Source organism: Gossypium raimondii, chromosome 8, assembly GCF_025698545.1.
Source record: "Gossypium raimondii isolate GPD5lz chromosome 8, ASM2569854v1, whole genome shotgun sequence".
Taxonomy (NCBI): domain Eukaryota; kingdom Viridiplantae; phylum Streptophyta; class Magnoliopsida; order Malvales; family Malvaceae; genus Gossypium; species Gossypium raimondii.
This window is the reverse complement of record NC_068572.1, coordinates 23,156,575-23,172,807: the sequence shown is the minus strand read 5'-3', so window position 1 is coordinate 23,172,807 and position 16,233 is coordinate 23,156,575. Positions and strand designations below refer to the sequence as shown.

General features: G+C 34.2%; 1 protein-coding gene and 3 non-coding genes across 4 annotated transcripts; 2 read left to right on the top strand and 2 right to left on the bottom strand.

Annotated features, from left to right (window-relative positions):
* The first annotated feature begins 489 nt into the window (after window positions 1-489).
* Window positions 490-596, top strand: LOC128032264 (small nucleolar RNA R71). The gene has a single exon (XR_008188392.1). It is a non-coding gene; the product is annotated as a small nucleolar RNA R71 (small nucleolar RNA).
* An 11,088-nt stretch (window positions 597-11,684) lies between these two features.
* On the top strand, window positions 11,685-15,168 carry LOC105793202 (uncharacterized). The gene is made up of 3 exons (XM_012622128.1): window positions 11,685-11,896; window positions 12,188-12,290; window positions 15,076-15,168. Exons 1-3 carry the CDS (start codon window positions 11,685-11,687, stop codon window positions 15,166-15,168), a joined length of 408 nt encoding a protein of 135 aa, XP_012477582.1.
* On the bottom strand, window positions 11,952-12,058 carry LOC128032233 (small nucleolar RNA R71). The gene has a single exon (XR_008188361.1). It is a non-coding gene; the product is annotated as a small nucleolar RNA R71 (small nucleolar RNA).
* A 459-nt stretch (window positions 15,169-15,627) lies between the features above and the next one.
* On the bottom strand, window positions 15,628-15,734 carry LOC128032191 (small nucleolar RNA R71). The gene has a single exon (XR_008188319.1). It is a non-coding gene; the product is annotated as a small nucleolar RNA R71 (small nucleolar RNA).
* Between the last annotated feature and the right edge of the window lie 499 nt (window positions 15,735-16,233).

The following is a 16,233-nucleotide window of genomic DNA, read 5'->3' as shown; positions in this document are numbered from 1 at the left end:
TGGTTTCTCCAAGAAAAATTCGGGTGGTTTCGCCATAATGGGTTATAGAAATTGGATTGCAGCCCTTGCCATCCTCGATTTTAGTTCTGGTTACGCATGTAATACAAAGATTCTGAGTTCATTGGACATTCTTCGAATAAATGTCCTTCCCCCCAATAAACACAAGCTACATTTTCAAATTAATTTAGTTGTTGTGCTGCAAAACTATTACACCTATAAATAGTAAGATTTCTTAACATTGAGGATATTGATGATACTTGAGATGCGAGTGAAGTAAGAGCGTCTACTTCATGTATTCCAGTGACTCATCTTTCTGACGCTGCTCGATTGGTTGGCCATTGATAATTGTTGCTGGCAATCCTTTCAATGATTTCATAAGCCTTATTATAAGACTTAAAAAGGAGAGCACCTCTAGCAGAAGCGTCCATTACCAACCTCGTGTGAGCATTGAGACCATTATAAAATGTCTTAAGTTGTATGCAATGTGGGATTCCATGATGAAGGCACTTCCATAATAATTCTTTGTACCTTTCCCATGCCTGATACCATGACTCATCATCCATTTGTTGGAAAGAAGTGATCTTGTTCCTCAACTTAGCATTCTTGCTAGGCAAAAAATACTTCATAAGGAATTTTTCTGCTAACTCTTGCCATGTTGAAATTGAGTTTGGTGGTAATGAGTTCAACCAAGCTCGAGCTCTATCCCTTAGTGAATATGGGAATAGCTTCAATTGTAATGCATCTTCGGGTACTCCGGCTAACTTGAAAGAATCGCTCACCTCCATAAACAGTCTTAAGGGTAGGTGAGGATCTTTGATAGGCATTCCACTGAATTGGCCCACTGTCTGAAGCATCTGGAACATGACTAGCTTTAACTTGAACTGTTGTGCCTCAATTTTAGGTCTCCTAATACCCGGATTAAGATCATGAAATACTGGCACGACATACTATCTTAAAGCTCTATCCCTATCATCAGCAATAAGGATAGGATTTTGAGCAAGGTTTGCTCTGTTTCCTTGATTCAGATTTTCGAAGTTCATCTTTTCAGTCCTTCTCTAACTTGCTTGTCTTCTTTGCTATCGAAAAGATCGTTCAATATCAGGGTCTACAGGGAGTAAATTGACGATTCGGTCAATACTCATAAACACCTGAAATAATCACAGAAAAATTAACTAAGTTAAAATTTGAATAGAAAAATAAACCAAAATGCAAAACTAACAACTTCACAAATAATGACTTTTTTATAACACAGTCCCCGGCAACGGTGCCAAAAACTTGGAACGACAAAAATGTGAAAGTGTACACAATCTTAACAAATAATAAAGTGACAAGTAAATGTCGAGTTATCGTGCCCACAGGGACTGTGAAAAAAATTATTTATGAATGCTATTTAAAACACTTTGGTGAAGAAAAAGATTTTGTTTGAAGAGAGTGATTAAAAAGTTAGATTTTAAATTAAGTGAACTAAATAAATAAATCTCAAATCACGATTTAATCAAGATGACATAATTGTGTTAGATTAATTACATTTTAAATTAAGTTCACGGTAATTCGTTAATTTGCTAACTTATGAACATACTCACCTACCAAAATCCATTTATCTCTTGACTATATCCCTATGTCAATTCAACCGGTGAAACAAATCTTAATAGGCAAACATGTTATTGCACATACATACTTATTAAATCGAAATAATCTCTTGTACATATCCCTATGTCAATTCAAACAATTAACTCGATTTAGTAAGCACATAAAAGACTATGTGAGCTAACAAAGTATCATTACCTTGAAATAGTTTAATCACAATAATCTTGCAAGTTATACAAGTCAAATGTATCGTCAGATACCGTTGCTAATCTAACCCTTAGCTGATGAATGTCCCTTTCCCAAGAGGAGAAATCGACAAAAGAGCAAGGGAATTTTGGAATGGAAAGAAGAGAGAAAGTGGAGAGAAGAGAGGAAAGATGTGAATGCTTGAGGTGTGTTTTTGAAATGACCAGCCTAAGGGGGTTTCTTTAGCTGAGGAGGGCTACTAAAAATAGCTAAAATTATCAGCCAAAGAGCCCTCCCTTGGCCGCCCACACATGTGGCAAGGTTGATAGTTCCAACTTTGCTAATTTAGGCTTGGGGCAAATCGATAAAGCCACCAATTGTGGAGGGGTTTGAATGCAACTTGAACAAGTCTTCAAGGGCCTCTTTGCAAGCTTCAATAATCAGCTAATAAGCTGATTTGGGTCAGCTCTTGGGATGGTTTTTGGGCTGTCCATTTCTTGGTCGGTTCGGTTCACTCGGTTCAGTTCAACTGTACCACTTTTTATAATTAATTAATAATAATTTATTAACCCAAATTAAATTGGATATAGATTAAAATTAATTATATTATGAATTAATACATATAATTTTGGACCGTCTTAGGCTGAAATTTAGTTCACCTCGATACTTCAAATTGCTTCTCAGTTTTGTGCTTCTAGTAGTATTTGCCGAGCCATTTTTCGCCCTTTGTGAAAATCTGTCGAAAATAACCAAAATTCATCAAAATTAATTATAAAATTAACTAAAATTCAACATGTTCATATTTTAAGTGCACCTTAGTTATTTTGTAAAAATTAATTATTTTTTCGACAAGAAATTTATCGAAACTGTATGATTTTAAGTTAAAAAGGGTTTGTAAAAATGTGTAAATTTTCATTTTTCCAACATGTACGAGAGAAAACCATAAAGAAACTCTCATTGAAACAACACCACTTCATGCCCATGTAGGTGGATTTCATGTCAATTAATGTCCATCCATTAATAGTAAAACTCATCCTCCTAAAACATAAACACTAAATCCTGATTCTTAGTGCATGTTGTCATTTGATAACTTGTTATTACCCTTTGAACCTCGAAACTTAACCATCTTAGAATGATTTTAATCCCATCTTAGTGGTGGTGCTCGTAACCAAAGCCCTTGACAAACCTTTTGTCAATGGATTTGCTAAATTGTTAATTGACTTAACATAGGTAACAGTTATCACACCGTCCGCTATCAATTGTCTCACATACTCATGTCTCAAACTTATATGTCTAGACTTTCCATTGTACACATTATTGTATGCTCGAGACATGGTGGATTCACTATCATAATATACGAAAATGGTGAACCTACGTTGTGGCCACAACTTTATAACTAGCAAGAGATGTCTTAGCCATTCTGCTTCCTTGCCAATAGCAGCTAAAGCTATAAATTTAGCGTCCATAGTTGAATGTGAGATTGGAACGACAGAAATGTGCAAGTGTACACAACCGCAACAAGTAATAAGTGACCAGTAAATGTCTAGTTATTGTACCCATAGGGACTATGAAAAGAATTATTTATGAATGCAATTAAAAACACTTTGGTGAAGAAAAATATTTTGATTTGAGGAGGTGATTAAAAACTAAGATTTTTATCTAAGTAAAATAAATAAAAATAAAATAAAAGTTTCAATGCACGATTCAAAAGATGATTTTAATCAAGATGACATAATTGTGTTAGATTAATTACATTTCTCAGCTTAAAATTATTAAACTCATGTTCATGTTGTTACGAATAGATTCACGGCAACTCGGTAATTTGCTAACTTATGACCATACTTACCTACCAAAATCCATTTATCTTTTGACTATATCTCTATGTCAATTCAACTGATTAAACAAATTTTAAAAAGAAAATGTGTTAATGTACATACATATATCTATGCCAATTCAAACAATTAATTCAATTTTTATAAGCACATAAAAGATTACGTGAGGTAACAATGTATTTCTACCTTGAAACAATTTAATCACAACAATCTTGCAAGTTATGCAAGGCTAATGTGTCGTTAGATACCATTGCTAATTTAACCCTCAACTACCTTAGAAGATTAAACATGCATTCATTAAGTATTGTGTCAATTAATTACAATTTCAATCCGTTTAAATAATTAATTCATTAGTTACCTTACAATTGTAATGCAAGAATAACTTAGTCATGATTTTACTTAATCAAACATCTTACCAAGGCCTATAACAACACAAACACAATTTTAATATTTAAGTGAACAAAAATATTCATAGACATTGATAGAGGGTTGCGTGCGGACCAAGATCGAGTTGTCAAGTCATGTGAAACTCCTACGAAAACTCTAAACGTTTGGATCTGAAACGAAACAGCAAAACTTAATTAGAATCAATTAGATCTGGAAACTAAAAATCCCTAAATCAATAAAGAACAGCCAAGAATCAAAACACTTATGAATAGATGTTCTTGGAAGCCAAGAACTCAAAATTAAGCCCCAAGATTAACTTCCAATCAGCCGAAACTATCAAAGAACACAAAACAACAACTAAATTAAAAACAGATTATGAAATCAATGGACACTAGTTCTAGGGATTGGACGGCAAGAAAAGAGGGATTTTTGTGAATCAAAAACGATTTTTTATGTCCAAGGAAGTGCCGAATCAGATCTTGAAGTTTGGAATGGCTGAAACAAAACAAGAACAATTAATCCAAAATTATTCAACAAAACGGCACAAGCAAAAATTAATAAAGAAGAATGAACAACAAAAGAATAAAGAAAAGTCCTAAGAAGCCTTGAAATCGATAAAGATTTCACAACTCCCTTCAAACGGCTCTAATCTCCCCTCCAATGAAGAACAATGGCAAGAAGAAGGCTGAAGATGGCTCCCACAATCAAAAAGATTGTTAAAACTACTTCTAAAGAAAACTCAAGAGAAAATTTTTGAAGAACTCAAAGAGAATTTTCACTCAAAGCAAATCTAAAATTTTCAATGTAATTGTAATGTCTAATACAAGGTGGCCGGCCATGCCTATTAATGGGCCTTCTAACTATTTCCTAATCTCATTAGGAAAACTTTAAAAAAAACCTAATTTAATAATTGAGAGGGAAAATTCGGCCAAGGCACTTAATGGGTTGCTTGGGCCGAATTTTACATATGTAATAATCCTAAAGTCTAAAAAATTAAACTAGATAATTAAACAATTAAAATTTTTACAAATTGGGCCACTTTAACAATTTGGCCTGATTTTCAATTAAGTATGGTCTGACTTCTTGGTTGGGCTTGGAATCATCTTATTGGGCCTTGCCTTCAAGAACTTGGGCTTGTAGTCCATCTCCTACTGAAATTGGTTCGTTGATGCTCGTAACGGAGATCCAATGCGCTTTGGCTGCAAGATTCGGTTTCTTGGACCAAGATTTCCAAGATTTGAAATCTTGATTTTCTTGATTCTTGAAATCGCTCCAAACAGCAAAATTGGGGCAAGATTCGGTTTCTTGACTTTTTTAAAAACAAGAAAGTGAATCTTGATTTTCTCTTTCTTTCGTGTACGCATCTAAGGCCTTGCTAACAAATTCCTGAATGGTCCCATTTAGTTTGGAACGCATTTGTCTGGCCTTTGACCTCGTTATTGGGCCTTGTGGTAATTTGAGCCCATCACGTTCTTGAGTTTGGGTTGGGCCTTTGTGAATCGTATCAGACATGTTCATAACAACAACAATAAAATGAAAAGGATAAGGAACAAGAATCAAATACAGTCTTTCTCCGAGGCTTGACTAGTTTGCTCCGCTTCTACTTCTCCGCTTGCTCTTGTTGATCCAATGCTTCCACAAACAGTTGAATGCTGCTCCAAATGGTGGTTGAAGGACTCTTTTTGAAGAGGTGAAATTATAAAAGGAATGGGGATGAAAATGAAGAACAATGGAAGGGGTTGAAGAGAGAAAGTGAGAGAGAAGTGAAGGGATGAGAGGGTTTGAGATGTGTTTGAAGTGAGTAGCCAAGCGGGATATTTATAGATTGAGTAGGCTGCTAAAAATAGAAAAAATTGGCAGCCATAGAGTCCCCCCGTGGCTAGCCACACATGTGGCAAGTTTAAAGGTTTCAAACTTACTATTTTAAGGTAGGGTCAAATCTAGAAAGGCATAAATAGTGGAGGGGTTTGAATGCAAATTGAAGGAGTCTTCAAGGGCTATTTTGCAAGACAAATAATCAGCCAAATAAGCTGATTGGGTCAGAATGTGGAACGGTGTTGGGCTGCCCAGTGCTTGGTTGGATCGGTTTTCTCGGTTCAGCTCAATTGGGCATTTTTTTCATAATTAATTAATAATAACTTATTTAACCCAAATTAAATCAGATTAAAATTAGAACTAATTATATTATGAATTAATATTCATAATTTGGACCATCTTAGGCTGAAAAATTAATTTGTCTTGATGCTTCAAAATCGCTTCTTATTTTTACGCTTATAGGAGTGTCTACCGAGCCAATTTCCTTCATTTATGCGAATCTGTCGAAAATGATCAAAATTAATTAAAATTAAAAATGTTAATAGTTTAAGTACAATTTAATTATTTTATAATTATTTTATAATTTTCGACAAGAAATTTACCGAAACTGCATGAATTTGAGTTAAAAAGGGCATGAAAAAGTGTGTATATTTTCGTGTTTCCATATATGCAAGTTTGTTTCTTGGAGGCCCAACTAATGGATCTACCTCTGATCGTAAAAATCCATCTTGATGTGGACTTATAGTTACTTAGACTTGTAATCCAACTCGGATATGAGTAACCTTGTAGTACCGCAAGATAATCATTATAGAATAATACCAAATTTTTAGTTTTCTTAAGATAGCCAAAAATCCTACAAATTCCTTTCCAATGATTCGTACTAGGAAAATTTGTAAATCTCACCAATTTGCATACAAAAAATGCTATATCGGGTCTAGTGCAATGCATTTCATACATTAGACTTCCAATTGCGCTGGCATACTCAAGTTGCGCTATAGAGTGTTCGAATGCATTTTGAAGCATCAAGACACTCCTATAAGCGCAAAAATAAGAAGTTTAAGTTCGAATTATAGGAAGCGATTTCACTTAACTTTAAGTTCGAATCATATGGAGTGTTCGAATCCTTGATATTCAAGTGTTTGAACTTTTCCAATACTTTCTCAATGTAGTGAGATTGGCTTAGTGCAAAGCCTCTTTCATGCTTTTTCACCTTTATACCTAGAATTGTATTTACCTTGTTAAGATCCTTCATCCCAAAAATCAACAAATCGTCTACATAGAAACAAATAATTACGCCGTACCTATTGGTGAATTTAGTGTAAATACATTTATTGGTAGCATTATGTAAAAAAACCATATGATAAGATAACCGAGTCAATTTTCTCATGCCACTATTTAGTCGCTTGTTTTAAACTATATAATGACTTGATCAACTTACACACCTTATGTTCATTCCCAGGAAGCATAAAGCCTTCTGGTTGCTTCATGTAGACTTCCTCTTCGCGATCACCATTCAAAAAAGCTGTCTTAACATCCATTTGATGTACATGTAACTTATGGATAGATGTAAGTGCTATAAGAATTCTAATGGAGGTCATCCTAGCCACTGGTGCATAGGTCTCAAAATAATATAAATATTTATTTTGCCTAAATCCTTTAGCCACCAACCTAGCCTTAAAGGTTGGAGAACCCCCTGATGGAGTATTCTTCCTTTTAAACACCCATTTACACCCAATAAGCTTTGATCCTTGAGGAAGATCAACTATTATCCAAGTATTTTTGGACAATATTGAATCCATTTAATCATTGATCGCCTCTTTTCAAAATGTCGCATCCTTAGAAGTCATAGCTTCACCATAGGATTGTGGATCACTATTCACATTAAACATTATGGGGATCTTCCTAATTACAGATTCTCTATTTCCCTTAACAAGGAATGCTAAAAATTGCAAGGAAATGAAATTGATACCAAAGTCCTTTACTTTTCACACTTTTTGAATTTTCCTCAGCTCCATATCCTTATTGTCACAAAGACTTATTTTGGTTTGATCACTTGAGATCATTGGTTGATATTCTTTTTCTGAATCTGTTGAATCATCTAAAACCTTATTTTCAATGAATACAACATCTCTTGTTTCAATTATCGTATTTGACACTAAGTCAAGAACACGGTAAGCCTTAGAGTGTTGGGCATATCCAACGAATGCACTTTTGACGGCTTTTAGTCCTAAATTTTTTCTCCGTTGGTCAGGAACTCTATAGTAAGCCAAACACACCCACACTTTGAAATAATCTAAGTTTGACATTCGACCCTTCCATAACTCATATGGAGATACTTTGAATTTACTCGATGATATTCTGCGAAGGATATAACACGCCGTCAATAATGCTTCACCCCATAGATTATATGGAAGTTTAGCATTTAACAACATCGAGTTAACCATATACATTAAAGTACGATTCTTTGTTTTCGCCAAACAATTTTTTTGCGGAGTATAAGGCGCGGAACACTCATGTACCACACATTATTCCTTACAAAATACATTAAATTCATTTGAAAAATATTCACCACCTCTATCACTACGAAGCACATTGATTTTATTACTAAACAAATCCTCAACCTCATTTTTAAAATGTTTAAACATATCAAAAGCCTCGTGTTTACTTTTCATGAGATACACATAAGTAAATCTAGAGAAATCATCTATAAAAGTGATAAAATATCTTTTTCCACCTCTTGTTAGAGTTCCATTTAATTCACAAACATTCAAACGGATTAAATCTAACACTTGTGAATTCCTTTCACACTTATTAGGAAATGACTTCTTGGTAATTTTTGATTGAATACAAAGTTCACATTTATCCATAAACTCATCATTACTTAGATTGATATAATCATTATTTTGCATATATTGTAAAGTTTTAAAATTAATAAACATTAATGCCACACAGGATAAGACTCAACAATATAAGTAGTAGAATTGACTTTATTCATATCAATGCTCAACTTGAACATACCTTCGTTATAATATCCTTTTCCTACATATATATCACACAAACTTATCGGATTCCAACATAATCTTGAACCCCTTGTTAAGTAGAAGACTCATGCACACTAAATTTTTTCTCACATTGGGAACATGCAACACATTGGTCAAAGTTAATTTCTTCCCAAATATAAAGTTGAGTTCCACCATCCTTTAACCAAACACCTTAACTGATTGATAGTTGCCCATAAGCACTTCACGGTTTGCCACTAGTTCATAACTCTTGAATTGATGTCGGTCATTACACACATGGACATTAGCTCCAGAGTCAAGCCACCAATTACAGGACTTATCGATCATGGCTATGTTGAGTTTGGTAATGATACCAATCTCTAAACTCTCGATCCCTTCCATAACCATGACCACTAAGTCCATGTCCTCCACCATATTGGCTTTGGAAGTTGTTGCATCTTGCTTCTTTTTGAGAAGTTTGCAATCCTTAATATAGTGTTCTTTCTTATTGCAATTATAACATTTGTGAAATTTTTTCTTCTTGTCTTGCACGTTGGAAACACGAAAATATACACACTTTTTCATGCCCTTTTTAACTCAAATTCATGCAGTTTCGGTAAAATTCTTGTCGTAAAATATATAATAATTATAAAATAATTAAATTGCACTCAAATTATGAACATGTTAAATTTTAATTAAATTTTTTATCAAATTTTTATTAATTTTGATTATTTTCAACAGGTTTGCACAAAGGGCGAAAAACAGCTTGGCAGACGCTACTAGAAGCGCAAAACCGAGAAGCAACTTTGAAGCATTAAGGAAAATTAATTTTTCAACCTAAAATGGTGCAAATTATGTGTATTAATTCATAATATAATTAATTTTAATTTTAATCTAAATTAATTTGGGTTAAATAAATTATTATAAATTAATTATGAAAGAGGCCCAGTTGAGCTGAACCGAGAAAACCGATCCAACCGAGCACTGGGCAGCCCAAAACCGTCCCACATGTTGACCCAATCAGATTTTTTGGCTTGCAAAATGGCCCTTGAAGACTTCTTCAATTTGCATTCAAACCCCTCCACTATTCATGCCTTTCAAGATTTTCCCATACCTAAAAATAACATGTTTGAAATCTTCAAACATGCCACATGTGTGGCCAGCCATGGGGGGAGTCTCTGGATGCTGATTTTGATTTTTTTTAGTAGCCTTCTAAACCTATAAATACCTCCTTGGCTGCTCACTTCAAACACATCTCAAACCCATTAATTTCTTCACTTCTTTCTCACTTTTCTCTCTTCATTCCCTTCCATTATTCTTTATTTTCTTCCCCTATTCCTTTGCCAATTTCACCTCTTGAAAAAGAGTCATTCAACCATCATTTGGAGTAGCATTCAAGGGTTCATGGAAGCCTCGGTTCAACAAGAACTAGTAGAAAAGGAGGAGCGGAGCAAACTAGTCAAGCCTAGGAGAAATACCCGATTTTATTCTTGTTCCCTATCCTTTTAGTTATGTTGTTGTTATGATGAACATGTCTATGAATATTTGTGATGTTGATATGTTTAATTTAATTAATATGACTTAAATTTAATTAGTGTTAGGTTGATTGCATTTCATCTACTTGAGTTATTAAAATTGTGTTTGTGTTGTTATAGGCCTCGGTAAGATGTTTGATTAAGTAAAATCATGACTAAGTTATTCTTGCATTACAATTGTAAGGTAACTAATGAATTAATTATATAAACGGATTGAAGTTTTAATGAATTGAAACGATACTTAATTAGTGTATGTTTAATCATCTAAGGTAGCCGAGGGTTAAATTAGCAACGGCATCTAACAATACATTAGCCTTGCATAACTTGCAAGATTATTGTAATTAAACTGTTTCAAGGTAGAAATACATTGTTACCTCACGTAATCTTTTATGTGCTTATGAGATTGAATTAATTGTTTGAATTGGCATAAAGATATGTATAAGAAATTATTTTAATTTTTTAAGTATGTGTGTGCAATAACACATTTGCGTATTAAAATTTGTTAATCGGTTGAATTGACATAGAGATATAGTTGAGAGATAAATGGATTTTGGTAGGTAAGTATATTCATAAGTTAGCAAATTACCGAAGTTACCGTGAATTTATTCGTAACAACATGAACATGAGTTTAATAATTCTAAGTTAAGAAATGTAATTAATCTAACACAATTATGTCATCTTGATTAAAATAATCTTTTGAAATCGTGAATTAGAAATTTTATTTTATTTTATTTTTATTTATTTTACTTAGTTAAAATCTTAGTTTTTAATCACCTCCTCAAATCAAAATATTTTTCTTCACCAAAGTGTTTTTAATTGCATTCATAATTAATTCTTTTCACAGTCCCTGTGGGTATGATAACTCGACATTTACTTGTCACTTTATTACTTGTTGCAATTGTGGACACTTGCACATTTCCGTCGTTCCAAGTTTTGGTGTCGTTGCCTGGGACTGTTTTAAAAAGTCATTATTTGTGAATTTGTTAATTTTCCATTTTGGTTTATTTTTCTTTTCAATTTTAACTTAATTAATTTTTCTGTGTTTGTTTCAGGTGTTTATGAGAATTGATCGAATCATTGATTTACTTCTCGTAGACCCTAAGATTGAAAGAACTTTTAGACAGCAAAGAAGACCAACAAGTCAGAAAAGGACCGAAGATATGAACTACGAAAATTTGAATCAAGGAAATGGAGCAAACCCTGATGAAGATCTTATCCTTATTACTGATGATAAGGATAGAGCTCTAAGACAGTATGCCATGCTAGTGTTTCATGATCTTAATCCGAGTATTAGGAGACCTGAAATTGAAATATAGGCACAATAGTTCGAACTAAAGCCAATCATGTTCCAGATGCTTCAGGCTGTGAGACAATTTAGTGGAATTCCTACCGAAGATCCTCACCTTCACTTAAGACTGTTTATGGAGGTGAGCGATTCTTTCAAGTTAGCTGGAGTACCCAAAGTTGCACTACAATTGAAGCTTTTCCCATATTCGCTAAGGGACAGAGCTCGAGACTGGTTGAACTCATTGCCACCAAATTTAATTTCCACATGGTAAGAGTTAGCAGAAAGATTCCTCAAGAAGTATTTCATGCCAAGCAAGAATGCTAAGTTAAGGAACGAGATCACTGCTTTCCAACAAATGGATGATGAGTCCTTGTATGAGGCATGGAAAAGGTACAAAGAATTATTATGGAAGCGCCCTTATCACGGAATCCCTCATTGTATCCAACTTGAGACATTTTATAATGATCTCAATGATCACACGAGGATGGTAGTGGACGCTTCTGCTAATGGTGGTCTCCTTTCTAAGTCTTATAATGAGGCTTATAAAATCATTGATAGGATTGCCAGAAACAATTATCAATGGCCAAGCAATCGAGCAGTGTCAAGAAGACGAGTCACTAGAACACATGAAGTAGACGCTCTCACTTCACTCTCATCTCAGGTATCCTCAATGCTTAAAATTTTTGCCACTAATGGGTTTAATAGTTTTGCAGCACAGCCACCGAATCAATTTGAAAATGTAGCCTGTGTCTATTATGGGGAAGGACATCTGTTTAAAGAATGTCCATCGAACCTAGAATCTGTGTATTATATGGGTAACTAGAACCAAAACCGAGGAAGGCAAGGACTACAATCCAATTCCTATAACCCATTGTGGCTAAACCACCCTAATTTCTCCTAGAGTAACCAAGGGGCTGGACCCAGTAACAAATACGCCCAACCTAGACCGATCGTCCAACCTAGATTAACCTAGCCACCTATTTTTACCCAACAAGTTTAGAAACAACCTCAACTTGAACCATCCAATGGCTTAAAAGACTTATTGAAGGCATACATAGCCTAGAATGATGCCTTAATCCAAAACCAAGCAACTACATTAAAAAACCTAGAAAACCAAATGGGCCAGCTTGGAACTGAACTCAGAAACCGACCACAAGACATTAGAGGAGCAAAAAGACATTAGAGCCCAACACTGTTGAAGTTGAAGAGGAGCCAGTTGATGCTTAAGACTCAGTGGGCGTTCAACCGAGTGTTAAAATTCCAGTTTCACTGGAACATGAATCTGCAAAATCTAAAAAAGGTAATTTCTGAACCAACTAATTCTAATAAACTAACAAATTCATTAGATATAGAATTGCCAAAGAACATGAATCAACCAGTTCCAATAAAGAAGCCTCCACCACCCTACCCTCAAAGACTTCAGAAGCAGAAGCAAGAAGTTCAATTCAAGAAGTTCCTAGACGTACTCAAGCAACTTCATATCAACATTCCATTGGTTGAAGCACTTGAACAAATGCCGAACTACGTCAAATTTATGAAGGATATCCTGTAAAAAATGAAGACTTAGAGAATTTGAGACGGTATCTGGAAACACGAATATTTATACATTTTTACATATCCTTTTTAACTTAAAATCATATACTTTCGATAAAATTCTTGTCAAAAAATAATTAATTTTTACAAAATAATTAAAATGCACTTAAAATATGAACATATTTAATTTTAGTTAATTTTATAATTAATATTGATGAATTTTGGTTATTTTCGACAGATTTGCACAAAAGGCAAAAAATGGCTCGGCAGACAGTGCTAGAAGTACAAAACCGAGAAACAATTTGAAGTATCAAGGCGAACTAAATTTCAGCCTAAAATGGTCCAAAATTATATGTATTAATTCATAATATAATTAATTTTAATTTATATCCAATTTAATCTGGGTTAATAAATTATTATTAATTAATTATGAAAAAGCGGTCCAGTTGAACTGAACCGAGTGAATCGAACCGACCAAGAAATGGACAGCTCAAAAATCGTCCCAAGAGCTGACCCAAATCAGCTTATTAGCTAATTATTTAAGCTTGCAAAGAGGCCCTTGAAGACTTGTTCAAGTTGCATTCAAACCCATCCACAATTGGTGGCTTTATAGATTTGCCCCAAGCCTAAATTAGCAAAGTTAAAACTATCAATCTTGCCACATGTGTGGCCAGCCAAGGGAGGGCTCTTTGGCGGATAATTTTAGCTATTTTTAGCAGCCCTCCTTAGCTATAAAACCCCCCTTAGGCTGGTCATTTTAGAACACACCTCAAGCATTCACATCTTTCCTCTCTTCTCTCCACTTTCTCTCTTCTTTCCATTCCAAAATTTCCTTGCTCTTTTGCCGATTTCTCCTCTTGAGAAAGGGGCATTCATCAGATATTTGGAGTAGTAATTAAGTGTTCATAGCAGCCTTGGTCGATGAGGACAACAAAGAAGGAAGAACGGAGCAACTAGTCAAGCCACGGAAAAACACCGGATTTGATTCTTGTTCCCTATCTCTTTAATTTTTTTTGGAATGATTAATTTAATCAATTTAGCTTGAATTTAATTCGTGTTAGGTTGATTGTATTTTTTTTGTTAAAATTATTAAAATTGTGTTTATGTTGTTATAGGCCTCGGTAAGATGCTTGATTAAGTAAAATCATGACTAAGTTATTCTTGCATTACAATTGTTAGGTAACTAACGAATTAATTATTTAAACGGATTGAAATTGTAATTAATGGACACAGTACTTAATCACTGCATGTTTAATTATTTAAGGTAGCTGAGGGTTAGATTAGCAACGGTATCTGACGATACATTTGCCTTAAATAACTTACAAGATTATTGTCATTAAAATGTTTCAAGGTAAGGATACTTTGTTACCTCACATAGTCTTTTATGTGCTTATTAAATCGAGTTAATTGTTTGAATTGACATAGGGATATGTACAAGAGATTATTTCGATTTAATAAGTATGTATGTGCAATAACATATTTGCCTATTAAGATTTGTTTAATAATTCGAGTTAAGAAATGTAATTAATCTAACACAATTATTTCATCTTGATTAAATCGTATTTTGAAATCGTGCATTTGAGATTTATTTATTTAGTTTACTTAGTTTAAAATCTTAGTTTTTAATCACCCTCTTCAAACAAAATATTTTTCTTCACCAAAGTGTTTTAAATAGCATTCATAAATAATTCTTTTCACAGTCCTTGTGGGTACAATAACTAGATATTTACTTGTCACTTTATTACTTACTGCGATTGTGTACACTTGCACATTTCTGTCATTCCAAGTTTTTGGCACTGTTTTTGGGGACTGTGTTTTAAAAAAGTCATTATTTGTGAAGTTGTTAGTTTTGCATTTTGGTTTACTTTTCTGTTCAAATTTTAACTTAGTTAAATTTTCTGTGATTATTTCAGGTGTTTATGAGTATTGATCGAATCATCGATTTCATCCCTGTAGACCCTGAGATTGAACAAACTTTTCGACAGGGAAGAAGACAAACAAGTTAGAGAAGGACTGAAGAGATGAACTTCGAAAATCTGAATCAAGGAAATGGAGCAAACCTTGTTGAAAATCCTATCCTTATTGCTGATGATAGGGATAGAGGTTTAAAACAGTATGTCGTGCCAGTATTTCGTGATCTTAATCTGGGTATTAGGAGGCCTGAAATTGAGGCACAACAATTTGAGTTGAAGCCAGTCATGTTTTAGATACTTCAGACAGTGGGCCAATTCAGTGGAATGCCTACCGAAGATCAACACCTACACTTAAGACTGTTTATGGAGGTGAGCGATTCTTTGAAGTTAGCTAGAGTACTCGAAGATGCATTACGATTGAAGTTGTTCCCATATTCGCTAAGGGACAAAGCTTGAGCTTGGTTGAACTCATTACCATGAAACTTAATTTCAATACGGCAAGAGTTAGCAGAAAAATTCCTTATGAAGTATTTCTCGCCTAGCAAGAATGCTAAGTTAAGGAATGAGATCACTGCTTTCCAACAAATTGATGATGAGGCATTGTATGAGGCATAGGAAAGGTACAAAGAATTATTGTGGAAGTGCCCTCATCACGGAATCCCACATTGTATACAACTTGGGACATTTTATAATGGTCTCAATGCTCACACGAGGATGATAGTGGACGCTTTTGCTAATGGTGGTCTCATTTCTAAGTCTTATAATGAGGCTTATGAAATCATTGAGAGGATTGCCAGCAACAATTATCAATGGCCAACCAATCGAGCAGCATCAGGAAGACGAGTCACTGGAATACATGAAGTAGACGCTCTTACTTCACTCGCATCTCAAGTATCATCAATATCCTCAATGTTAAAAAATCTTACTACTAATGGGTGTAATAGTTTTGCAGCACATCCACTCATTCAATTTGAAAATGTAACCTGTGTTTATTATGGGGAAGGAGATTTGTTTGAATAATGTCAATTGAACCCAGAATCTATTTATTACAATGGTAACTAAAACCAAAATCGAGGAAGGCAAGGGATGTAATCCAATTTCTATAACCCATCATGGCGAAATCACCCGAATTTTTCTTGGAGTAACTAAGGGGCAGGA